The sequence below is a fragment of the Barbus barbus genome (assembly GCF_936440315.1).
Source record: "Barbus barbus genome assembly, chromosome: 32".
NCBI classification, from domain to species: domain Eukaryota; kingdom Metazoa; phylum Chordata; class Actinopteri; order Cypriniformes; family Cyprinidae; genus Barbus; species Barbus barbus.
Window position 1 is genome coordinate 9,174,179 of NC_136760.1, and position 27,435 is coordinate 9,201,613.

Consider the following 27,435-nt stretch of genomic DNA (forward strand, 5'->3'; position numbering starts at 1 on the left):
TAATTCTGACCACAACTGTATGTATAGAAACATGATACAATATTGATAAAACATGAACACATGAAGATAGAATAAAATAGCTTTTTTTTCTTTTTCTTTTTGTGTTTTAAAGTAGAGGCTCGGTTCTTTATTTTGATATATAATATGTTCATATATTCATAGCAGAAAATATTCTGAGGGTTGTCAAATTTAGGTGAAAATAATCAAAAATGCTGGCGGTGAATGGCAACTTTTTTAAAAAATCACAGGCGGGGAAAGAGATAAGTTAACCCTAATAAAGACAAGACCATAAAGAGACATCAGAAAATTAATTTGTTTCTATTTTCCATCTTATTGGAACTCAAATAATACAATTTCATGATTTTTTTCAAAACTTGACTCTTATTTTTTATTTTAATGTTTGTATCCCCAGGATAAATTCACTGAAAACAGAACACTTGTTTATAATGCTTGTTACAGCATGACTGTAATTCCTGAACACTTTGTAATACAGACCTAAGGTTGGTCTCTTTTTAATGAGACACATAACAGATTATTGCTGAAATGAAAGCATTTTAAAAAAAATGAAAGTATAAAAAAAGTTATAGAAGTTTAAGTTTACAATAAAGATTTTTTTTTTTTGTAAAATAAAATACAAATAGTAAGTATTTTATAAAATATGCTTTTCAAACCAGCTTTTCAAATGTTGCCTGTTTTAGGGTTAAGGCAGTAAGGTCAAATAACAATGTATTTTGAAAACGTGCCATTGCCTTTTTGATATGACATAATTCTCTCACAGGTGCATTTGAAGTCAAGTCCCATTTGGGTCCATGGTCTTATTTTACATCAAGTCTTTTATGCTTGTATGCATGTATGTATATATATGTATGTATGTATGTATGTATGTATGTACTATTTTCTTTCACTCATATGTGTGTATATATATATATATATATATATATATATATATCACAAGAATGAAATAGGTTGCAAATGCCATTTCATGTTGACAAACATAAATATAAGTAGTCCAGATGTAAAACTTGCACTTAATATCTAATAATCTAATCCAGTGTCCTGAACCTTTTAATTTTCTCTAGTTCATCGGCTTGGGCAGAAAAAGCAACACGTCTTCGCTCAGTTGTGTCTGATGTGCTGCCAATTGACGTACACCAGTCCTTTCCATTACCACCAGAGTTCTTGCCCCCTTCTGGAGCAGACTGTCTGGTGTCATCTTTCTGCCTGGAGAGTGTTAGCCATGACTTGCTTTCCTTCAACCATGCCTTAGGCCATATCTCCAGCCTGCTTAAAAAAGGTGGTTACCTCCTGCTTATTGGTGCTCTGGGAGAGAGCTTCTACATGGGGGCGCCAGGGCTGTATATCCCTGTGGTCCCTCTGGATGAGTCTCAGGTCTGTGCTAGCCTGAAGGCCAGTGGATATGAGCTGTTGCAGTTGTGTATTTACCACCTGCCTCCAGACATGAAGATGGGGGTGGATGATGTCACTGGTGTGTTCTTTGCAAAAGCTAAGAAAACAAACAATTTTAGTTGAAGAGTAGTACATGGACTGGAAAGGTAGGACATGTATGTATGTTCTTAATTCTTTTTTTTTTAACTGTCAATGTAAATGGTAATAATAGTATGACATTTTCTAATACATCCCCAACTAATCAAACAAGACAATCAGAAAAAATAGAAATTGATTTTCAGGGTCTTTTAGACCAGGGGCTGCGACATTACCAGAGTAAGGAGGACAAGAAGAGACAAAAAGAGGAACTACACAAGAGGGCCAAAGGCAGAGCTGGAAAATCAAAAGATCTGTGTTAAACTAAAAGAGGTTCTGAAGTTGATGAGAAAACAAGAATCTTTAAACAAAAGAATAATGAAGAATATGAGAGAGATGATTAATTTGAGTGGGTTTTCTACTGAATTGCAAATGTTAACAAATGATTTAGAGGTAATGGAACTTCAAACTCTTGTTACAGAAATATAAATGTAAAGATGTTATGTTTCCAGTATGTGCTGTATATGGAGAGCACGAATATGAATTGCTGTGAAGTTATTAATAATATGTTTATGAAGCTAGCTTTGCAAAGAAATGGTTGATTTCAAGGAGATGCATTTTGCACTTGTTAAATACACTTGCAGAATGGACCTTCTAGTCAAAACAAAGTCATGAGGTGTTATTCATATTTGCTATATATGAACTTTATGGTTTTGACACCTATATTTACGAATATATAAGTGCAATATGAGGTGTTACAATTTTCCATAGTTTAAAATAATAATAGGCATGCTTGCTATCTAAGAAATGGGGAAGTTGTTATTTTGTATTTGAACTGTTAACCCTGCAATGAGTAGTATCTGGGTGAAGGGTCACGGTCTCTGCCAGCTCGAGAAACTGAAACCAACCCAGACAGAGGGGGGAGACAGACGACACGTGCTTATTTGCTTATGAATTACTGTATTTTTTAATAAAACGAAACCATTGTATTGGTGATTCGTTAAACTTTTAAATCAGTCTCTGAGTAATTAATTCTTAAATAACTAGTTATCAGAATCTAAATAAATCCTTACTTCGAGTTTCAAGTGGTCAGAACTTGACTGAATTAGCATGGCCACCGGGAACAGAGGGTTGAAACTAGGGGTGTGCTCAAAATATCGATTCTTAGATACATACCGATATAATAAAAAAAGATACAGTATCGATATTCTAGCCCTTAGTATCGATACTCCGCCCAGCCATTAGGGGGCGCAGCGGCGCCCGCGAGTTTAAAAAAAACTCATGGAAAATGTTAAAGCAAGATGTAGCATTTAAGTGATTTCATAGTGAAATATGTTATGGCAGTACATGGTGTCACAAAAAAGAATCATAAGAAGATTTAATAAGAAGTTAAGAATAATAAGAAGAAGATTTTGTACTTGTGTGAGCTCAGACTGTACCCTTGGAAAGTTAAATGTTGACTTGTGGTAATTTCCAGATTAATACAATTTGTGTACAATTAATCAGAGCACTTAAAGTTGCAAATATTTAAGCAAAATGCACTTTGTTATAATGCACTTTTGTCTTCAATAAATTGAAGAAAAATGCAGAGTTCTTGAGTAAATGTGTTCAGCATTAACTAATTGGCTCTGGCCCATGTATTTTTATTGAATCGTATCGAATCGTGTCACATTGTATCAAATCGTATCGAGACAGCTCTGTATCGAGGTACGTATCGAATCGTGACCTGTGTATCGAGGTATGTATCGTATCGCCAGGTTCTCCAAGGTATACAGCCCTAGTTGAAACTACATCTAATATCCATTCAACAGAGAGGTGAGTATAGAACGGCCTATTATGAGCCTATTATGAGAAATATGGATATGATTAGTGGGTTTTAATTCCCTGTACCGGTATAGAAACATTACATGGCGCCCAACGCGTGAGGCTCGATCGATTAAGGATAGATAATTTAGGGATAACGAAATAAAACGAGAAAATTAAACAGCCCCCACACGCAGCAATAGAAAACGAAAGTGATAATCCAGAGGGATTTAAATAAACGCGCGCGGGCGTGAAAAGACCTGAAAATAGAGAAAGAAAAAGCAAAGAACTCAGAGTGAGTATTGCTAGTGTATACACTTAAAGCCCATTAAAATTCAGAGTGAATTAATGAGACAAATGACCACCGTGACCCTTTCGAAGGAGAATTTCGGCGGTAGATTAGTTTGAATTAGTCCAACACATTGTAAATGCGGGGTCGGACAAATACCATAGGAGGAAATCAGTTTAATTTCCTCTATAGTGAATATCAGAGTTCTGGATGGAGCGGAAATCCCACCTTTTATTTACTCGAATAAAGGGGGAAAAGAAGGATTTCCTAAAGTAAGAATCTTTGACGAATCCGGTGGAGAGATAAAAAATAATCCCAAGAGAAGCTGGGATTTGCTAGACTTTAGTGAAACGAACACAGGATCCGAGAGAGGGTCAGTAGCTTCGAGTTTCACGCCCCGCACAGGGGAAAACGAAAGCGCTCTGGATCCCAGTGCTCCGCCACCCTTCAACCCCGAAAGCCCTTGTGATGAATTTGTACCAGAGGACAGAAAGCCTTATAGGGTATATTTCGCAAAAGGCAGAAATCTAATTGTTCTTAAAGAAGGACGTTTAGAGGATGAGGAAGAATCTTGTGTGTTAGTGAACACAGCAAATAAATTCCTCTCCCACAATGCCGGAGTGGCAGATGCATTAAAAGAACGGGCTGGACCGAAGTTTCAAGAAGAGTCATATAGGCTGTTACAGCGTCGGAAAAATCCTATTAAAACGGGAGATGTAATACTGTACGTTTTGCACACGATTGGCCACGAGAGAGGTCTGCGGACCGAAATAGAGGAAAATCTGACAGCTATGCTTAGGCGGGACAGTATAGTGGATAATATCTATTTATTAGCCAGAGAGAATGGTTATAAAACAGTAGGAATGCCTATAATTTCAGGTGGAATTTTTGGTTTTAATGAGGTAGAGATGGGTGCTTCGTTATTAAACACATTGAGGAGAAAAACAGATCGCACGCAATGGCCTCAAATGTGGATATGTCATCCAGAGGCCGCTGTATTAAGTGCAATCACGGCCAGGGTGAACTCAGATCAAGCCGCCGGCGAAGGGAGTTCAGGTCGAAGGGCCGCTGTCGGGTTAGAGTGGCAAGAGACGCAGCCCAGAACCTTCGATGAAGAGCCGCTGCCCGAATACCCAATATTAAGGCGGACAGCGACATCTAGAGTAAAGAAGGATCGAGTTGAAAACCCTTTTTTATAAATTAAAGCTAGGAGATAACTTCGAAACATTCCAGCTAAGAAATGGATTACCAGGCTGAACCAGAAGTAGTTTGTCCAGTCGAGGTCAGTGAAATAAATCAGCATTCCCAGCAAGCAATAGCCGTCATTTCAACGTCTCGGTTAAATATAGACCCGATATAGTCTGGCTATGTGTAACCCACTTTTAGCCCAAATAACATTTTAATCTGGATAAATGTATTTTTCTGCAAAATAACTTGTGAGATGTATGATATTCCATCATGTAAGCAAAGTCAACTGTGATTACAAGTTGTTTGGTTTGCTTTATTTTACATGTTATATGTGTAGGCTGTGCGTAGCCACGATTTAGCTCGTATTCAGACCTGGCTATTTGTAGCCCACTTTTAGTCAGAACTGATTAATTGTAGTTTTTTGCCAGGCAGTGCATGAAATGGTTGATATTCCATCGTGTTCGCATTGGTAATGATATCTACAAGGTTCAATGTGTCATTTCACGACATGGTCGATCTGTAGTCACGATTTAGCTCCGAATTGGACGGGCTATATGCGGTCTGCTTTAGCCCACCTGGCGTAATCAAGGCAATCTGGTCTACGTATGGTTTGGCTATAGCCCTGATTCAGACCATATATAGTATAAGAATATTAGTCTTAGAAATGTTTTCGCTCACAAAGCTTAATGTTTGCTGTCACACATAAACATAACATTCATACACAATCTACGATATGACTGTCTATCATTTCAAATTAAATCAAATGCAATTGCATTTCTCAACCGCTAGATGGCAAATGAATCAAAACACTACTGAGACATGACTACTGGGACTACTCGCATTGCGCGACTAGATCACTTTAGCCAGATCTCTCGATAAACACTTCCGCCATTTTGTTTTAGCCGAGGCAGCTGTCGGAGAGCAACGGGAGAGCGACACTCTGAAAAGCGTCACATTTCTACTTCGATCTTGTAAGTATGCGTTTTATTTTTGGTATGTTCATTGTTTAAATTAGTTAGTTGTTATAATGTGTAGAAACCGTGACATTTTAACATTACCATTGCAGAGTACTATTTTTCTCCCAACAAGTTAACGTTACCTGCAGGTGTTATTGTAACTGTTTGCCCTTCTAAAATGTATCTAACAGTTAAATTCAATGTGGAGAAACTATGAAACTTATCATTACTATTTTTTATTATTATTAAATATCCCAGTATATTTTTGTTTTTAGATTAGAGTAAGAAATAATAGTTTTTGATTTAATGCAAATTTTCTAAGTACTTTACATAAAACATAAAAAATAAATTATTAAAAAATATTTTTTCCTTTCCAATTAATAAAAGGTAGTGGCAAACAGTAAAGTCTTTACCTTGATAAAATAATTAAAATATGCAGCATACATTCAGTTTTCAGTGAATTTGTTTCAGATATATGGTGCATAAAAACTGAATGCTGCTTCTCCATGTTTTGTTTTGACTTTGGGGATATAAAAGTAGTTGGCTACTGTCCCAGATGACCTGAGAGGTCTGCTCTGGATGGTTCATAATGCATCAGAAGATTAGAAATTTACTTTGGCCTTAAAATGTTAATTAATTTAATAACCAGCTGTAGTATTTTGATACTAGACAGACAGATAGCCAGTGTGAAAACCTCAGAAGTGGAGTGATGTAATCCACTTTATTTGATTTAAAGACACTGTTTATTGCAAATTATCCAGCAATCAGTCAACAAGGTAGGCTACAGCAGTTGAATATACAGTACACTTGTCAATGACTACCATTAAATGTCTTGTTACCAACATTCTTCAAAATATATTTTTTGTGTGTGTTCCAAAGAAGAAAGCCATACAGGTTTGGAACCAAGTGAAAGGGAGTAAATGATTACATGCTTTTTTAGTTTTTTTTTTAAGTGAACTACCCCTATAACTTTGTTCATTAGAGTTATACGAGTAAGTGATAAAGAATGATATATAGTTCACTTTGAAATTAAATTTTGGTATGTTTTAGCTTACCTTAATGGCATCCAAGATGTAGGTGTCATTGTTTAATTTGGACTTCTCTGTGCATGCTCTTTCAGGTGGTGACCATATAGACCTGCATTATATGACTGACAGACAAGAACGGTTTGACCTAAAAATATCAAAATTTAAACTACTGCGGAAACAAAGACACCTACATCTTGGATACCCTTAAGGTAAGCTAAAACATACCAAAATTTAATTTCAAAGTGAACTATCCCTTTAAAAATGAGGGAAGAACTAAAGAAATGAAAATAAAATCTGTTTTCACCTTCATTAGAATGATAATTAAAAAATACTGTAATCGAACAGCTTGATTTCAGAGAGGGGTAAACATACAAGAAGATTAAAAAAAAAACACTGGATGGATATCTATCATTTTATGATGGTTGTGTACAGGCACTGCCAACACACATTTAGGTACAATCAACTTGTAAAAGTGCATGTACCATTATATGACCCCTTTAAAAATGATTGTCCACAATGCTTTTCTTGAGCAATAATTGTTTTCTTTTTCTCATTTGGCAGACGCAGTGATGACCAACTTTCCATTGGCGACTGAATGGGAAATAAAAAATGCAATTTCTGGTCATTTTAAACAGGCACCAGGGAGAGCAGGGGGCGGGGGTTATGGCTATAAAGCTAACAATTAATACAAAAAATTAGTATCTTAAGTTGTTTTACATATTTTGCAATATTTTATTTGTTCGTTTTTATGTTTGAATGTTGTCTAAGTTGTTATTATAATTGTTCTTAATAAATCCCTTTATGTTCAAGTAGTTTGGATGGATTTTCATTTATGAGAACCTGTTATATTTGAGTGAAAAGAATCCTTATGCCTCCTTTTGTTGTCTATTACATGTATATGTAGTGTAATTGATGACTAGTCTATTCTTGGGCTATGGTTAGACGTCTATTAGATTTTCACTGACAGCCCAAAATCAGCCTTGTTTTAGCCTAGACCCATATTGCCTGTCTATTAGATGTATATATGTAGTCGTTTAATAGCTGTCTATTCTTGGGCTATATGTTTAGATGTCTATTAGACGTATATATGTAGTCATTCAATAGCTGTCTATTCTTGGGCTATGTTTAGACGTCTATTAGATTTTCACTGACAGCCCAAAATTAGCCTCGTTTTAGCCTAGACGTCTGGGCTGTGTTTTGACGTCTATTAGACGTCTATTAGACGCAAAATTGCTTGCTGGGTTTAGATGCGTTGCACTTAGGAACACCAGGGCAGAGACCGGTTACAATGAGCGGACAGGTGCATTCCCCCGTGACAGCCCGAAACGAACGCAAGCAGATCGCAAGCCACGTTAGAAGGGTTGATGAGAAAAGATCACGAAATGAAACTCTTGAAAAAGGCTAAACTAAAAAACACCACTGTAAAAGGAAAAGTCAGAGAGTTAGTCCGCTATACGGAGAGCAGATGAAAATATCAGCTGAGTCTGTGGACGCTCATATTTTGGCTGAATTTGGTCTCCAGGGGGGACAGAACCCACTGAGCAAAGACACGTCCAAACGACGTCAATTTAACGTCTTTGTCGTACGTTCAAAAGACGTCCACTGAGTAGCCAGAATGAAAGTTTTTGCAACGTCTTTTTTAGACGTCTTTTTGGCGTTCAGTATTAACGTCCATGCGACATAAATATTTAACGTTCAATAGACGTCCTCTGAGGGGCCAGAATGAAAGTTTATGCGACGTCTTTTTTAGACGTCTTTATAGCGTTCAGTATTAACGTCCATATGACATGAATATTTAACGTTCAATAGACGTCCTCTGAGGGGCCAGAATGAAAGTTTATGCGACGTCTTTTTTAGACGTCTTTTTGGCGTTCAGTATTAACGTCCATATGACATGAATATTCAACGTTCAATAGACGTCCTCTGAGGGGCCAGAATGAAAGTTTATGCGATGTCTTTTTTAGACGACTTTTTGGCGTTCAGTATTAACGTCCATACGACATAAATATTTAACGTTCAATAGACGTCCTCTGAGGGGCCAGAATGAAAGTTTATGCGACGTCTTTTTTAGACGTCTTTGTAGCGTTCAGTATTAACGTCCATATGACATGAATATTTAACGTTCAATAGACGTCCTCTGAGGGGCCAGAATGAAAGTTTTTGCAACATCGACGTTCATTCTAGTCATAGTAAAGGCAGTGTGCAGAAGTACTGCTTTAAAATTGTTAATAATAAATTAATACCCCTTACCTGTCCAAGACATATAGCAAAGACATTTTAGTAGCCTTATTTGCAATTGGAAATATGTGATCTGATCAATTAAAAAGGGACAGAAAAAAAATAGTTTGAAACGACAAGTGAGCACTTTTTAACCATTTTTAATGACCTTTTCAGCAAAATATTAACAAGCTGATAAAACTAAATTCTAAAAGCTAAATTTAACTCTCAAGTGAACAACAACAACAAAAAAATCCCCCAAGACAAAGATATTTGGTCTGAAATGGGGAGGGGGTATAAAGTCCCCTATAGTCAAGTAAATTCACCTTTATTTATATAGTTTTTACAATACAGATTGTGTCAAAGCACTTAACAGTATCAAATTGGAGGATAGAGTGTTAGTAATGTATAATGATAAGATTACACACTCAATTTTCAGTTAAAGGCATTTCATTATTGAATTAAGAGATGTCATTGTCTAGCTCAGTTTAGTTTAAATAGCATCTGTGAAATCAAATTGACGATAATCGCTAGAAATTAAGTGTCCCAAACTGAGCAAGCCAGAGGCGACAGCAGCAAGGAACCAAAACTCCCTCTGTGATAGAATGGAGAAAAAAACCTTGTGAGAAACCAGGCTCAGTCGGGGGTCAGTTCTCCTCTACAATGGAAATAAACACAAATGCCTTACAGTACTCATTCAAAAGTCCTCAGTTATTTTCCACCCCTGTATGCCCTCCATCTCCCTTCCTCCCAGGTGCATGTTTGAGATGTTCTGCTGCAAGATGCTTTATTGTAGCCTCTGTAGCTTCTTTGTCCCATTTCATGACTGCAGCTGCAAGAGTTGAACAAAAACAAAAATTACAAATATGTAAAGAAACCAACTTATTAATAGGTTTGCAGTGGGCAAAACCATTAATATATGCAGACCAATAATATATTTTTTAATAATATATTAAATCAATAAAGCACTTCACTGTTTTTGACCTGTACAGATCGCAAAGGGTACACTTCCGGGTACCTAGTTGCTTAATCACAGATTACCAAAGCAAACTGGTTACCTGTGTAGATCTTGGTCGAAAACAAGAACACACACACAGGTCTATTAACAGGACTGCAACATTCCGGAGGAAGTTGCTCTTTTCACTATCTGTGGCCATAAAATTAAATCAACGACCAGCACTGTGCTCAAGCATCCTGCTCTGCTCTCCTTAACGTCTCACAAGACCCCTAAAACAAAGGGGCATATGTGTGGAAAAATCTGGAATGTATTTAAAACAGGACTTCACGGTGGTTTCTTATCACTTATCACATAATTCAACCAGATACAGGACGAAGACCTTGGTGTCTGGAAAGTCTCCAGCACCGACCCTCCCGATATCTCCTGACCATTAACGCATAAATTCAATGATTGTATCAACCAGGAGAGACATTTATATGATGAGACTGGACGTTGAAGTCTCACAGATACATGTCCAACGGGACACTCATGACCCCCGGACAACTCTCCTCTCTCCTCACATTCCACATTCCTTTTCTTCTTATTAACAGACAAAGAGACTCAAATCTTGCTTAAGGATTCCAAAAAGAACAAAATATAATTGTTCCTGCTATTAAAGCAATATACTCAAAAGCAATATGTCCAATATATTTACAATATATATTCAGGTTGTATTTCATGAAATGAAGCATGCTGTGTTATTGGAATCTATGGTATTGTTGTAATCTTTTGATGTCTAATTTTTCCCGATCACTATTGTTTAGTTTCACATGCTTGGTGTGATTATTTAGATTTAGGATCGTTTAATCTATGCCATAACCGCGTAATAGATAAAATTGATATATGTACTTTGGGTATGCAAAATACTTGGTGTTTGATTTCGTATGAAAGCTAGTTGCGTCAGCAATAATTTGGTGTAGATGGAAATTGACTTTTCTCATCATAATGTATGATTAAAACACTTATAGGAATCTGCTAGGATATGCTCTTTATTTTATTAAATAATGCAACAACGGAGTTATGCACGGAAAACTGAGCCGTGCGGGGCGGGGCTCCGCCCTACAGAGACACTTGGATCAAACCACAAAAGGGACGGACTGAAGTCAGCCCGTTAAAAGACAGACACCTAGCTTTGTGCTCCGCTCTCTTTGCTTGCTCGCGCGCTGTTTAAAACTTCGGCTCCTGCTCTGATCGCGCTGTTAAGAACTTCCAGCCATTAACATCTGGCCGAGCATCGAACAACTATCAAGACTTAGTCAAACTTCTAAAGAAACTTTAACATCTGAAGCAGTAAGAACTGAAACAGACTTCCTAAGAGCGTTATTACGTCACAGAGAAACCAACCAATTGCAAGAGGGCACCCCCAGTGACATCACGCAACAGTGATTTCAGCAGCCAATCCGCACCCGGGATTCCCTCAACCAGGAAAGGGACAGAAACTCAACTTAAAGCAAGTACTATCAAACAAATCATCTTAATTCTGCTGGAAACTGGTTGCATTCATCTTTAAGTGTAAAGATAGTAAAGTTCCTTGCTTGCGACTCCCTCTGGTTGAAGTAATTTAAGAGCAAAGACAGACAAGTTTTCTGTTAGAAATTCCCTCAGGGCAAAGTTTTCAGTAACTAGCAAAAGAGTGCTGGTTTAAGCTTTCTTCAAGTTCATTGCCTGCAATGTGTGTGTTTGTGTGTTACGTATTATGTTTTGTGTTATGTTAGCTTAGTAGTGTTGTAGAATAGCAAATAAACTTTTGTTAAGAAATTTTTGTCTGGTGCTGTGTGATTTCCATGTCTTAAACTATTTGCCAACGATCGCATTACCTATGCTCAAAATTTACCATTTACAGTTACTGACATGATGTATCTAGATTTTCCAGTGAGGGTTGACAATTCACATGAAAACTAATCTCTGGGAACATAGCACATATTGGTTACCTTAGACTTTCTCAAGGGGCAAAAAGAGGCCAGGTTGCTGGCAATAAAAACAAATCAAGGGCCCCACAGCAACCGTAGGCTTCTTCCCCACAAGCCCTGCAGTGTTCTCACTGGGCTCCTCCATTTTACCCCTACCCACAGTACCTTTATTAGTCTTGGGTGGTTCCCGATGTGCTGCCACGTACCTCTCTGCCAACCTTGCCGCTTCCTCACCAGTCTGAGGTTGGTTTTCCTTGACCCAAACCCTTACATCTGGTCGAAGCATCCGCAGGTATTGTTCCAGAATGATATTCTCCCCTATTTGGTCTTTGGTCTTTGTCTCTGGTCGCATTCATCTCTTATACAGGCCTTTAATACGATTATAGGTCTCTCTCACGGTCTCCCCGGATGGTACTGTGAGGCCTCTGAACCGTAGGTGATAAGTCTCCTCCGTCACATTATACTTGGCCAATACTGCCGCCTTGATGTCCTCGTAGTCACCAGCTCTCTGCTCATCCATCCCAGCATATGCTTCCAAAGCCTTGCCCGTAAGCAAGGTGACCACTCGAGCGGCCCACTCATCCGTTGTCCACCCCAAAGTTCTTGCAATACGTTCAAAATGACGAAAAAACTCTCCACCTCTTCTCCCTCTATGAATTCAGGAATTCGTTATTCGGAATATTGGCGAAACGGGAGAGTCTGCACTTGATTTGCTGCTTGTAAACTGTCCACTGGGTGAGCTGGGGGTAAAGGTAGTGTATCCCCACCCAACGGTTGTAAAAAAGTCCTTGGTGAAGGCAGGGGATGGATGATGGATGTGTTGACTTATCTGTTCCTCAGATCCCCATTCACTCCTGGGCTTTGGGAGAATGGTGGCCTTCAAACTATGCAACTCTTCAAACAGAATTTTCTCATTCCTTTGTTGTTGCTGCATAAATTGTCTCATTTCACTCAAAAAGTCTTGTCGCAGCTTAATGTGGTCTGTCTTATTTCGAGGGGTACTAGCTTTAGCATAAACAAGCACAAACTCTGAAGTTTCTTGAGGTTGCTTTAATTGTCTTTTCAGGTCAAAAGATTGGCACTTTACATATTGACAGGAAATCGTTGGCTACTAGTCCAACTAAAACTCTGTCTTCTTTACCAAACAATTAGGCTTTTATAAGCGAGACTCCTCCCCTCAAATTCAAACGGTCCAATGATGACCCTTTTTCAATTACAATCTAATAGGACTAAACTTCTCTTGAGAATTTACATGATCTTCAACATCATCATACAAACATTGACATTAGCATCTTCTTTAATAAATTGTTTTCATCATGAAAACCAATAAGCAATTTAAAAGACATGCATCCCAAATAACATTCTTCACATTCTCAATTAACAAACTCCTCCCCTCCCCCCATGGATGGAATAAATATGGCTTCCTGTTTGCGGGCCGGGCCCCTCCTACCAGGATGCTCCATAGGGAAAGGTAAGACAAAGAGAAAGACTCATGATTATCAAACAAACAATATCGTTCTAATTTCCCTTTTACCTTTTCCTTTTTACAGAGATCAAGACACCAAACTAACAAGCATCGGTCACATTGGAATATGCACCTTCCATGTGATTGAAAAAGTGAAAAAAATGGCAAGATATAGTTATCTTAAACAAAACATTGTGATATGGTTCTTTAAATTACATGTTACATACACTCACTATGTCACATCATCCGTGTCCAGATTTGTCCGTTTCTGTCATACTTGTCAATTGGCAGGTAACCCAAATCAAATTGTTCCCACTTATTCCGATACCAGATGTTGGTGAGCCATTCGAACGGTTAATCATTGACTGTGTAGGGTACAAAGTCAAAGTCAGGGCACCAGTACCTTCTTACTATCATGTGTGCTGTGACTCGTTATCCCGAGGCAATTCCTTTACACACCCTTAAAGCTAAGACGGTTGTGCAAGAGCTTATTAGGTTCTGCTCCATCTTTGGCTTACCAAAGGTGATCCAATCGGATCGAGGTACTAATTTTACATCCAAAGTATTTTCACAGATGTTAAATAAGTTGGGAATTAAGCACCAATTGGCTAGTGCCTACCACCCGGAATCCCAAGGTGCATTAGAGCGATTCCATCAGACTCTTAAGTCGATGCTCCAAAATTTTTTTGAGACTGGTAAGGAATGGGTTGAAGGCTTACCATTAATCATGTTTGCTGCAAGGGAGAGTGTCCAGGAGTCACTGGGTTTCAGTCCAGCAGAGCTGGTGTTTGGGCACACCGTAAGAGGACCTCTTAAATTGATCAGTGAGCATTTGTTGTCACAAAGTTCTTCATCTATGCCTATCCTTGATTATGTCAGTTCTTTTCATGAATGACTTTATAAGGCTTGTGAGATTGCTAAAGTTCATCTTGCTGCCTCCCAGACTAAGATGAAGATGCAGTATGATCGGAAGACTGTGGCACATACTTTTCAGCCTGGTGAGTCTGTGCTTGTCCTGCTTCCTGTACCTGGTTCTGCGTTGCAGGCTCGGTTCTCCTGACCTTACACAGTTGAGAGGAAGTTAAGTGATACCAACTATGTCATCTGCACTCCTGAGCGAAGAAGAAAAGTAGGGTATGTCACATGAATATGTTGAAGGCTTATGTTGCACGAAACATGTCCCAAGACAATCCCACTAGTAACCCAGTGGTTCTGTCGACTGTAGTTGTGCCACCACCATATTGCCCTGAGGAGGATGGAATGTGGCAAAAGATGCTCCGACCTTGTGTGCACGTTTGCAGAACTCTGCCTTTTTGGCTAATTTGAAGTTCTATCTCTCTCACTTGCCTGCTAGTGTCGTGTCCTCTTTCTTCTCTCAAGAATCACTTTTGAAGCCTTGGGGTTTTGATGCCAGAATTTAGATTTTATTATCAGAGACAATAAAACCGAGAGACGCTGCAGCGAAATCTCCCGACTCTCTGTTCGTTCATGCTTAAATACAAGTTTTGCCCCTAAGGCGTGTTCTATACATTTCCTATACCGTTATTGTTGTTAGGAAACAGTCTCCATCTGTTTCCTAAAGCAGATAATAGGCCCCAATTTATGTTATGTTAAAGGAAGATACCCTATCATGTCAAAACAGGATGTGCAGTTTTACCTTAAACCATACGTCTGCACATTCCATTCTTCTGCAGGCCTCTACAAATGCAGGCAGATACAATTTTATAATAGTAGAACGACTTGATACATAAATGGCTATATGATTCAAATGGAGTTGAGGCTTCGGAATTTAAAGATCCCTAATTGGCGCAGCCATTATAGAGAGGTCAGGAAAGACTGCAAGGTGTGTAGGAAATTCATGACCGCTAGAGGGAGCCAAGAGAGCGAGTTACCAAAGGATTTCCCCGCCCAGGAAATTAGTATTGACTTCGTGGGGCCGCTACGCCCACAGACCAAAAGAGGAAATTGTTATTTCCTTTTAGCAATAGACAACCACACAAAGTTTATGCAAATTTGGCCCATGAGGGCGGCGTTAGAACAGAACGTCATAAACTGCCTGAAAGAGTGGATCAGGTGGCAGGGACGAATGCAGAGCTTACGAGCAGATGGTGCTCATAACATTAGTGGAAAGCTAGTGGAAGAATTCTGCAGGGAGAATAAAATCATTTTAACTAAAAGCATACCATACCGACCAGAAATGAACGGAATCACGGAAAGAGCCGTGAGATCTGTTAAGGAATGGTTTGCAAAGAATGAACATCTAGGCGACTGGGATACCCAAATCGACGCATGTCTGCTTGATCTAAACAGAAGCACCGTGAAGCACGTGTGCAAAACTGAAAGCAAGCAAATGTGAAAGTGAATCCTAAATTCAGTGTAGGAGACCAAGTTATTATTACAAGGACGAGGAAAACAATATTCACATTGATTACACTTGATTAATTTGTATTTTGATTAATAAAAGTCTTCGACATTCCCCCCTTTGAGACTTACTAAGTCTCATTTTTATTTGTCTTTCCCAGAGTGCAGTTTCATAATTCAGTCTCATCAGTTATTACTACCTAGTGACCAAATTAAGTCACACAGTTTTATCACCAATGACTTAGATTATGCAACAGCACTCTGGCGGAGCAGCAGGACCAAACCTCTCCCCCACAATTGACTAGAAAGGAGTAAAAGATCCTGTCTCCCTAATTCCTCATTTAAGATAAAACAATGTTATAAGCATGAGCGTGCAATTGGTTCAGCACTTGCCTTTTGTTGTCACAGTTATGTATACAACAGAAATAAAAATTCAAAACATAAAACATATAACATCACACAAAAATAGCATAGTTGATCTTCAGCCCAGACACTTTACGCATCGTAGAGGGCCACCCTTGGGCAGAGGTTAGGCTAGCACATTCACCCAGGGTATGGTTCATCTTTATACTTCTTCTTTGTCCTCAGTTGAGGTACTAGAATCTCCATCATTTGACAATGTTTGTGACTTCCAGTTGGGTGCATAAGCCCAGTCCTGGTAGTGTACATTTTGATTACACTTCAAATTCCATTTTTCATCATCTTGACATCTTAGCATTTCCATTTGTCTAGCTGTGGCTTTGACAACTAGTGACCTCAGTATAGGAAGCACACAACAAAACAGTAATCCTCCTATTAATACTGCAACTCCTAAAAACATTCCTAATTTAGCTATCCATGCTCCTCATGCTCCTAACTTTAGTTCAAACCAATCCCACATTTTATTATCTGTCCCAACATTTGCTTTAAGTTTTAACCTTAGGTTTTTTAATTTGATTATTACTTCACTAAAAGCTCCTTTTGAAGCAGTATTATTTGGGATATAAGTACTGCATTGTTCCTCAAACATAACACATACTTTTCGTTTTTCAGTTAACAAATAATATAAAGCTATTCTATTTTGCTCTGTCATTCTGCTTGTTGCATCCAATTGCTCTTCTAGAAGTTATAAGGCCTCATCAGTGTAATTAATATTTTTTTGCTGATTGTAATATATGTAATTGCTCCATTTTGTAATTTATTTTTTCTTAATTCCAATTTATATCGATTCATACCCTGATTTAACTTCATCTCTTGCATTAAATTTGTTAGGAATGCCTTTAGCTTGACCAAAAGGGTCTTTTTCATAGGCTCTTTTAGATCTGGATTTTTCTTCATTTGTTGTTTCCTATTCTAGAGAGATGTGGCTCATTTTATGTGTCAGCATAACCCTAATACATAATCCTGACCATTTTTCTGGTAATGTTGTTAAGAGGCCTTATTCTAATCCACACATGTCTGTCACTGCAATATCGGTGTCATCAAATATAGGTGGTTGGCCTTGTTTTATCATTACATAGTCATCTTTACATCGTGGTGTTTTCCATATTTTGCTTCATTTTTCTTCACATCTTCCTACGTCAATATGTCCCTTCTTATAACATTCAAATTCCTGAAATGCCATTAATTGTATTTTTCCTTGTGGCTTTTGTATTTTCTTTTTCCTTACTGTTGACCATTTACGGGAACATATGCATTGTAATTCAATTGCTTCTTTGTAGTTTGTTGTAGATTGGAGAAACTAGCACCAGCATGGGCATAATGCCATTTTTTGAGTACAATTTCTAAAGGTATTTATTTATCGCCTCTTTCTATTAAGCATTTACCTTCCAACATAGTGGGACAAGGTGGGTCGCTCAAAGTCACTCGGCTGTAGCTAAATTTGGGTTTTAATGATACGCACACACATACTCAGTTCAGTCTAGGGCTGCATGATACACCAACATTAATTATGAGTTGCGATATTGCTTAGTGCGATTTTCGAATCTCAAAAGCCGCGATTTAAACATACGTTGTATGCTTTGAAGTGCGAGCATTCACTAGTTATAACAACAGCAAGGGTCTCAGAGCGATGGTTCACTATTAAGAGGCCCAGTCCGCATTAGGCTATTAATGAGAAGAAACTCACTCACTCACTCCATATAAAGAGTAAGTTGTTTTCGTTCTTTCATATTAATTTGTCTGCCTCCCAATAAAGAAATGGTATGTAAAAAGCATTTCACTTGTACGAGGTGAGCGGGGCACAAATGTAGGGTTAATTGTAACACTACAAGATTTAAATATTTCCACACGCTAGCATAACAAAATTTAGAAACATTTCCTATTATTTCCTTGCTATATCATTACTAGGCTAGAGAAAAATGTTCCAAAGTTAAAAAATCTTTTGAAGATATCGCTGAACAGTTATTTAATCATTGCAAAAGTACATTTCTGGCTGAAATAAATTTGTCATCTTGGTTTGTTTAGGCCTATTTAAAATATTTACAATTATTTCACAAATATTTTAATCTCCAAACTCTTTTAGATAGTTCTGCTTTGCTTCTTTTGCTTTGCTAAAATAAAAAGTGTTGAGCTGTGCTCCGCTCTCCCCTACACACACGGATGGATCATATGAGCATTTTCTGCGCTTAACACCGTGATGAGCAACACTCTCAGCACGGATTACATTTCATATACTCATCTGTAAATGAAGAAATTAAAACATAAATAGTATTTAGTGAACATTTACAGTTGTACTATAAAGTAAAATGGATATTTTTCTTAAATACTTAATTTCTACCATATTAAACTTTTAATTAAGATTAAGCTTACCGTAATGTCATTTGTTTTTTTATCTCAAATATTTTGGTGGGTCTTCAAATAGATTAGCCTATACTTGTTCAGGTGGTTCGTGGAATGGAAAAGTTTGAGAACCTCTGTCTCTTAAACCATTCTATTCTACACCTTGAACTGTGTATGAGTATTGGTACAATATATAAGACTATATATTTGCTTCAAAGCAAACTAAGCAGTCCCCCCCCCCCTTTTTTTTGTGTGTGTGTAATTTACCATTTTATACCAGTTATTTTCTTCTACCTTTTCCCATAATACATTTGAATTGTTAATTTTTTATAACTGATATTATGATTATTATCTGCAATGTGTCTATTTTATCTAGATATTTTTTACTTCTCATCCAATTCTTATTCATTTTGTATTACGTAAAAGCCAATGCCAGATACAAATGAGGGTTTAAAAGTCAATTCTAGGCAAGTCTGGGTGCTGTTGTCTACGGCCTGAGCTTGTAGAATTAGATGCATTAGGCATGTGATGATCATCATATATCTTTTCTATTTTCTGCTTCTCTGACAAAAGAATGTGAGATCCTTGCTTATCTCTTTCATCAGTTTGCACTTCATCTTGTGTCACTGGTCTCTTCTTGTCACTGTTTCCTGAGTTGTCTGCTTGTTGTTTCCTTTTCTTTCCACTTCCTCTTTTCCATTTGTTGGCCCACATCTGCTCCAAAGTATTTTATCTTATTAGCCATCTCCCATCAATCATTCCATCTTCACCAGGGTTACTCTTTACGAGTCGTTGCAGTGGTCTTTCCCTCATTGGCAAGGGAGGGTCGTTACTAGCACGCCCTTCACCCCTCACTTCATGCTGTGTGGGGTTGTTGAAGTGGTTCTTATTGGTGGAGCAAACCATTCCCTGGCCTTGACAGAATTGCTGTAACCTGTAAATGGAAACCTTCACAGTTTTTGTTAGTGATATCAAGCATGCTCATTTGCTCATCTGGCCAGTCGTCTTGTTTGGTGTGACCTGTGGAAACTTCATGTGGGTTGAGGGCTGTCCTGGCCCCTTTTTTGAGCTCTCACAAACCCAGTTCTGTCAATATACTGACTATAGGACTAATACCCATTTCCTATAATATAATAAAGAATTTGGTTTTACTCAGTTTTTTGCATCCTTATTATTTTTCAAATGATTTCAAGTTTATTCTCAACAATGTACTAATTCATGTATCTTTTTGTTTGTATAGTTCCACTATATCACTAGATAATTTCCTGTGCCTATCTTGCTCAGTAGCATAGGTAGCATAGCATAAAAACACTCAACCCACTTTATGTTAACAATCAGAAAGTTAATATTTTATACTTTTGACACAGAATCAGCTCCATCGTGATATGCTGAAAAGAAAGTTAGATATGGGGTGGACAGAGCAAGCTTGCTTGCTTTGCCTTCTCATGTATTGCGCTGCGCAAGTGTGGCACTGTTTTCCTTTCTGCCACAATAATGATGACCTAGGTACTGACCAGGAAACTTAACCAAATTCATCCATGGTCATTATTTTACTGGGCATAATTTGCCCTGTGGACCCACATATTAAAATTAGCATACAGCTGTTTTGGCAAAATAATTGATTTGCCTCAGCGTCTCGTCAGACACCTTCATTCACTCCCCAACATCATTCACACTCTTTCACATCCTCCTTATGGCCAAACCTTATTTTTTCTCTGTGTCATCTGATTGTGAACTGAATGGTTTTAGCTGTGGAATGCCATGTATTCTGAATAGGATAAAACAAACTCTTTTTGTTACACTCTACTGAGCGTAGACCTGGTAGCATTCCACATAGTTTCTGAATCTCAAATGTATCTGGACAACATCAGTCACCATAAAGTTTAATTTAACACCGCAGTATAAAACCAATTCTTTTTCCTTTAACAAAAATCTAATAGATTAATTTGTTTAGCATATTTGTCTGCTTTGTGCAATTGAGAGAGCCAATGGTAATTTCTCAAATGTCACTTGTGTGTGTAATTTAAAGTTTAGTCACATACTTTTTGTTATTGCTCATGAGCTACTTTAAGTAGAGGATTGGAGATCTCTGTACAATCTAGGATCCATGGCCATCAACATTTCTATCTTGTTACCCCCAGTGATGACAGCATTTATGATTTCATAATTTTGGATCTCTGGAGTAAATATTTGTATTGTTATTTTATTCAATTTAGCCCTATTAAATTACCTTTAAACAAAATGGAGTGACCAGTATTTTTTTATTTTATCAGCTATATTTTTCCTAGTAGACATTTTGTCTACCCTTTTTGATGCTATTTTTTTTTTTTTTTTTTAAAGCTCAGCACTGTTTTCAATATTAAGTTGAACATTTCCCTTAGTTGGTTAATGAGATAGCCCTCACTATGCCAAATCCAGCTCCATTTTTATCTGATTTGCGAGTCAAGCACCCACTTCTGTCTGTCAAAATTCCTTTTTCAAGACATAAGGCTGAACTGGTACCTACTGAAAAGCAGATAGAGATTGTTAGTTAAAACACAGAATTCAGAGAACTGCTGGGAGACCCATGAATAATCAAGATTAATACAGTTAATAAAATAAACTTTGAAACAGTCTCTATAGTGATCAAATAAATATGCAGCATCTGTGCATGCAGAGGGAAGGGATGGAAGTCCTTCTGTTTAGATCAGTCTTTTGAAGCTGTTTAGCTGTTGCACTGGGTCGTCAGTCAGTGATGGCACTCAAAGGTCTAATGTTGTGGTGTATGGTCTCCATTGTTTCTCTGCCTCTCCTCATTCTGGCTTTTGATAGATCCTGCCAGTTTTGCATTTCAGGATGTTCTCGTTACTCTTAAGAAAAGTCTCAAGTGAAAGATTCACCTTTTCCTGCTTTAAGTCAGCCTTTCTCCATGTTGACGTGTGCCCTCCTCTTTCAGGAGGGGAGTTGACAATCCATCACCCCCTCACTCTTCTTCTCTCTGCAGCTGAGTCTTTGCTTCTTTGCCACATAATTAGACAGACTCCAGTTCTTTGCTTCCTTTTGTCAACGCTCTGTTCCAGAAGCCATCTGAAATTTTTAGCACTCAAAGACTGCATTAATCAAATTGAAACTTTATAAACTCTTGACTAAATTGTGTTTTATTTAATTTTCACTTTTCAACCATGTCTTTCAATTGTTCCTTAATAAAAAGGTTAAATAAAAATAAATAAATAAAATAAATGAAAAAGGTAATTTGGTTAAAAACAGCAGTTCCCTTATTCTATTTTAGTCAAGCAAGTTCTTCATTGCAGAAAACCAGCAAGCAGTTTTTTCTTTGCAACCGGCAGAAAGCAGCTACCTTTATTATCTAAGAATACTACAATAAAACAAAATAATCCTTCATTCTACAACGGCATGAAATGCGTATGCTAAAACTAAAGACTTCAATCATAATTTTTCTTCTATAATTGCATACATGGTTCAGAATAGTCTAGTAATGGTGAATGAATTTTCCCAACCAACATAAAATCATTCCTTTTTATCTTATTTTGTTATTTAATCAACAAGTTCCATTATTACTGTAAAATGTCCTATAGACTTTGAATTAAAATTTCTGTGAACTTGGTCACCCAATCTTGCTCTCATTCAACATTTCACTGCACAAGTTATCTTTTAGTTAACTCAAAACCAAATCTTTGAAACTCTATAATGTATTTACTTTCACACTGTCTCCCAGGAATAACAAGATATAAATTTTAGACGTCTTCAGATATAAGATATAAAGTTTTAAGCATGTGCAATATTTTTATTCATCTATTAAGACGTCATTTAATAAATGTATATCTTATTTTAATTAATCTATTATTATTTCTATAATCTGAAAAGTCCACAGCTCTGTTCAAATTAGATGCTTGAAGAATTTTTTCCATCTTTGCTCCTCCCATAATCTTTGCCAGAAGTGCTTTAATGTTCCCCACAGCTAAAAGTGTGCCCATAGTTTCTTCTTTGAACACCTTAATCCACTTTCCAGCCCCCTCATGAATATCTGGGAGGCGAGTGACCAGCCCCTCAAGGTCCTGTGTGGCCCAGGGGACATACTGTCCCTGTGTACCCTTAATTAAAATTGGGAGTTGTGCAGCCAGTGGTCCAAGTATTTTTTTTCTCTTCCTTGTTCCCATGTTTCTTTATCAAATGATGACTCCTCCCCTTCACTCACTTCCTCTCTGCTTTCTAATAGTTTACTTCTATCTTTCACCATTTTTTGTGCATCTTCAATTAATTTTTCTGTTTGTTTAATTTTCCTTTCTATTTCTTCTTCCATCGCCTCTGCTTGTGCTTCAATCTCCTTTTCTTCTCTCCTCATCTGCTCTAAAGTTTCCTCATTTCCTGTTTTCCCTTCATAGTTTATCTGCCTCTTTTAGTATTTCCTTCTTTTGGCCATTTTGCATCATTTGTTTGATTCTCAGCTACCATTTGTTTGAGAACTTGTATATCAGCTCTTTACGCAATGGATATTTTAATTCTAGTATTTCCACTGAAGTAGCTGCCATAATTTTTCCTATAATATGAAAATCTATATTTAAAGCTCAATCTGTATTTTATACAACAATTTAATTTATTATTATTTTTTCAAATAATCAGGGCTTGAAAACGAAAAAAAATGTCAATCGGTTCACTCCGAGCAGAATGGATATTTTAACGTTTCCGTTCCTGCGTTCCTCTGTATTATTAATGTTCCGAAACCGGTTTGAGTAGAAGAAATAACGGTTAATACCGTTTATTAAAATTTATAATAATAATAATTATAAAGTACTGTGTTTTCTTTACACAAAAGAAAAATAAATAAAAAAATAAAAAATACAGAAAGAGATGGTATCTTAACCCGCTGCGCTAACAGGCTATACAGCATCATCTTTTCTAGATTTTTACATTTCTAAATGTAGGCTACTAAACAAAATAAAAAAATCTATTAATGCTTTGAAGACATTAAAGAATTTTTTAAAGATGTTTGCTGCAAATTGTTAAAAAAAAACAAAAAAACGCTACTTGTATAAAATGTTTTGAGGGGGAAAAAAAACAAAGGCTAAGCCTGCATTTTATTAGCCTATTATTCAGAAATGATGTAGGCTAAAATGCCAGTAAATCAAAAATGTTTACAAACATTATAAACACTAGGGATGTTTGCTACGACTAATCTGACTGTCGTTTAAATGGAAGTTTTGTATCCGACTAGTCGACTAGTCTAAAAGCTAGAAACCCCCCAAAAATGGCAAAAAAAAGTGCGTGTGTCTATATAACAGCCTACACTTGAAATACTTAAATCTTTGAATCACAGTGTCAAATCCCTCAATTAATTCTGCTAAAAATAGGTCATGATTATGCTTGCCTCGCCTTATCATCATTTAATATTAGGCGGTCGTTAAACAGAAAAAAATAAAGAGCATACACTCAACAGAGCCCTGCACGGCCCTCAAATTTAGGCCCTAGCCCGGCCCTGGCCCGAGACGCTCAGGCTAGGCCCGGCCCACGTCCGACAGCTTATCAGAATTTCCGACCCGAGCCCTTTTTTTCCCCCTTCTCCTAAAACAGTTTATACTACTTTTTCAGCTATTAAAATAGTTCCGTTTTGTGTGTAATGGCAAAATTATTATATTTCGTTTTGTTTTTTTATTAAGTTAATTTAGAAAAACGTTGGGAGCATTTTTGTTCATTGAATAGCCTATACTTTTTTTTTTTAAAGTAACGACCAAGCGGCCAGCGGCATGAGCTGATCATAGCCTATGTTTGATAAATTTAGCCTTCTCATATCATCACGACTTGCCTAAAATAAAATCTATAGATAGGCTATACTAAAACAGTTCAAGTATATAACAATGTTTAAACGTTAAACCTGCTATAATAATAATGTGCGCTATAGCCTATATGTAAGTTTGTGCGGAGAGTGGAAGCTAAAGCGCGCTCTGCTGGACATGGAGGCACCAGCAAACACTTGGATTGCATTCAGTGGAAAAAAATTAAAATAGCCTACGCCGTCATTTTTTGTTTGTTTGTTTGATAAAGGTAAGAATAATACATCATTCCGACCTGTAAAGGGTCTACTTGTATTTGTGCGCACTCACAATACCAACAAAAGGTAGTTCTTTTATAAAACAAAGAAAACAAACATGATGTGCTTTCTGCCGTCTCGTCTTGAACAGGAGCGCTTCATAAAAATGAACTGAAGCTGAGCGAATACATGCCTCACAGACATGATAAATATATCTATAGAAAGCTTTAAATTATCACTTAACGAAATAAAAAATTGAAAACAAAAACTCTTTTATTATAATCTTAATCATAATTAATAAAGATGCATTTCTCTCTAAAGGCGCGTCTAATGAGGAGACGGTGAGTCAGGATCAGCAACTTCATCCTTGCGACACAGACTCAGAAAACATTAGTTTATTAGTAAATAGTTCAAATATCTCCTTACTATTTCCCGCAGACACATTCATGGTTATGTTTGCTGGGGTTTTGCAGCAAGCTTTAGCCTATTGCGTGCATTTGAACACAGAACTATTCAGCTGCGCTGAAGTCACCTGCTGCTGCCGGACACTAAACACCATGGAGCTGCTCTCAGTCGTGTGGTCTCCTGTTGTTTCCACCAGCGCGGTGATTTTTTTTTCATCACTAATCGATAGATGTCTACAATATAAAAATTATTTTGTAGGGCTTTAACACTCAACATAAACCGGTGCATAGCTTATTTATTCAGATCGGCTGGAGCAATGCAGAAATGGAAAATCAATCAATAGACTGACAGAATTCTTCATTTTCATATAAAGTTAGCCAACATATAAAAACAAAAGTAAAAACGTTTATCAAGGAATAGCATTAAAATGGCTTTAAAAAATTTACTTCATGTTGGCTATATTGTCTAAAAACAAAAGAATGCTAGTTTTACTAACTCCATGCACATGTGTTAACGTGGTCTGGCGAAAGACTGGACTAGACGATTCTGCACTTGAAAAAACAAACAAAAAAAAACTCGCTCGGCAGGAACTGAAGTCACAGGCACGCAGAGAGTTTCGAAAAGAGCCTGGAAATCCCGCAGCACCACCGAAGTGGGTCTTCGTTTAGAAGAATAGATCGCGTGCATGGGATCACTGACCGCAGCGACGTATGAAAGATTGACATTGCTGGCTTTGGCTAGCCTCCAAGCTAACGCATAGGTCTTTCGTGTGGTCATTCTAAGCTCGCCACAACTGACGTGAAAACAAGGCATGAGAGGTCTGAGGTAAAAATGTAGTTTCTGCCCAGATATGCTTTTAAAAATATTTAAATATTTTGATATGTATTCTTTTTCAAAAGTTTTATTTTAACTCATTTAAAATGTTTTAAAATGTAACGTTAAAATGATGGTAATTTGAATGATAAAATGTTTTTTTGGGTTTATTTTTTCTCTCTCGTGTAATGGACTATTGTTTTCAGTGTCGACTAGTAGGAGCTGTACCGTTTAGTCGACTAGTCGACTAGACCCGCACATCCCTAATAAACACAGTAATTAGTTTCTCTCCACAACAAATCCTCTAAACTTAAGGATAGCCTATAGGCTATAAAAACGTCATTCCAAAAACAAATTAAAGGTGAAACTGATGCCTACCTCTCTCACTCGGCACGAATCCAAATGTTTCCATATTCTCGACGTATAGCCTACTAAAATATTATTTATTGGCTTTTACTTTCATCGAAGCACCGCTGGTGTGTAAGATCTGTTGAATCCATCTTACACTGACGTCGGATAAACGCTAACGCCGGTGTTCTGACGATTTGTGCTACCCTGTCAGATTTTCCATTAAAACAGATGGTAGCAGAATTCATTGCCATTGCGACTAGGGTTCACAGCTGAGCACGGGCGGGCATTTCACTCGCTGGATGCGTCAGCATCACATTTGTATAGTCTGTACTACTTGAATTCGTGATTGGTTGACAGCAAATTTAAAATATTAAATGGAACGATAAAATACCCTTATTAACCGGTTAATGGCCATTTCAAATTTTCGATTCTGTTCGGAACTATAAAATTTGATTTAGTTTCTGTTTCCGGTTCTGTTCCAGTCAAAATTTTGTTCGTTTCCGGTTTCCGTTTTCAGAGCCCTGGTGGTAATAGCCTTGAATATTAAGTGATTCTCACCTGAGAGACAAAGGGCCCTCCCCTAAAGCTGCTAATGGGCCATCAGTGTGACTGTGACTGAGGCAGGTAAGAGAGAGAGTGTGAGGAGACTGAAAAAATGGGGTTTTTAAATTATTTGTATTTTATTTACAGCACAGTATAATCAAAACATACATAATGAAGGTCAAAGACACATTATTGTGCACACTGATCTAACCACAGAGATGTGAACAGACTTTGAGTCATTCCTGCAACAGATTCTGTTCAACAACATTTACTTATTTCCATGGATTCAAGAAGAAAAAAACATAATCAGTAGTCAAGGATCTTGTTTTACCATAGAATATCAGTGTAGTTGACCATCTGATGTTGGTACAGCGATCTCAGAGGAAAACATCTTGAAGAAAGTCATCAGGATTCATCTGTGGTTCAGGCACCTGATTCAATAAAATACAAACAACCAAAAAAAAAAAAACATTTGTGAGCATAAACTCATGCATGCTTTGTACTATCGTACACAAAAAATGACATTTTATATCTGAGAAACTAATTATTATTGTTTAGTACCCTATTAAAATCTATTTTTGAACAGAGTAGGCTATTAATAATAAACATGTTGTAAACATACTTAGACTCGTAGCATTCATCATGTTACAATGTACTCTCATATTATTTGTATTGTTTTATATAGAGCATGAAAACAACAGTTTGGGGAAAAAAAAAAAACACAACTATGATTTTGTAGTCATATAGCCTAGTATGCATGATTTTATAGAGGCTGTTATGATTCTGCAGCCATAGACTCATGTATGCTGTGAACTACAAAAGGATGTAATTTGTACTATAAA

General features: G+C 37.2%; 1 protein-coding gene across 1 annotated transcript in view; it reads left to right on the forward strand.

The window, feature by feature from the left end:
* Positions 1–2,492, forward strand: part of pnmt (phenylethanolamine N-methyltransferase) — a gene marked incomplete at its 5' end in the record, with an annotated part of 50,190 nt that extends 47,698 nt beyond the window's left edge. Inside the window, 2 exons of the mRNA XM_079389107.1 lie at positions 1,080–1,553; positions 1,699–2,492. Of these exons, the coding sequence (XP_079245233.1) occupies positions 1,080–1,530 (451 nt within the window). The 3' untranslated portion in view covers positions 1,531–1,553; positions 1,699–2,492. The remainder of the gene's footprint in view (positions 1–1,079; positions 1,554–1,698) is intronic.
* Between the last annotated feature and the right edge of the window lie 24,943 nt (positions 2,493–27,435).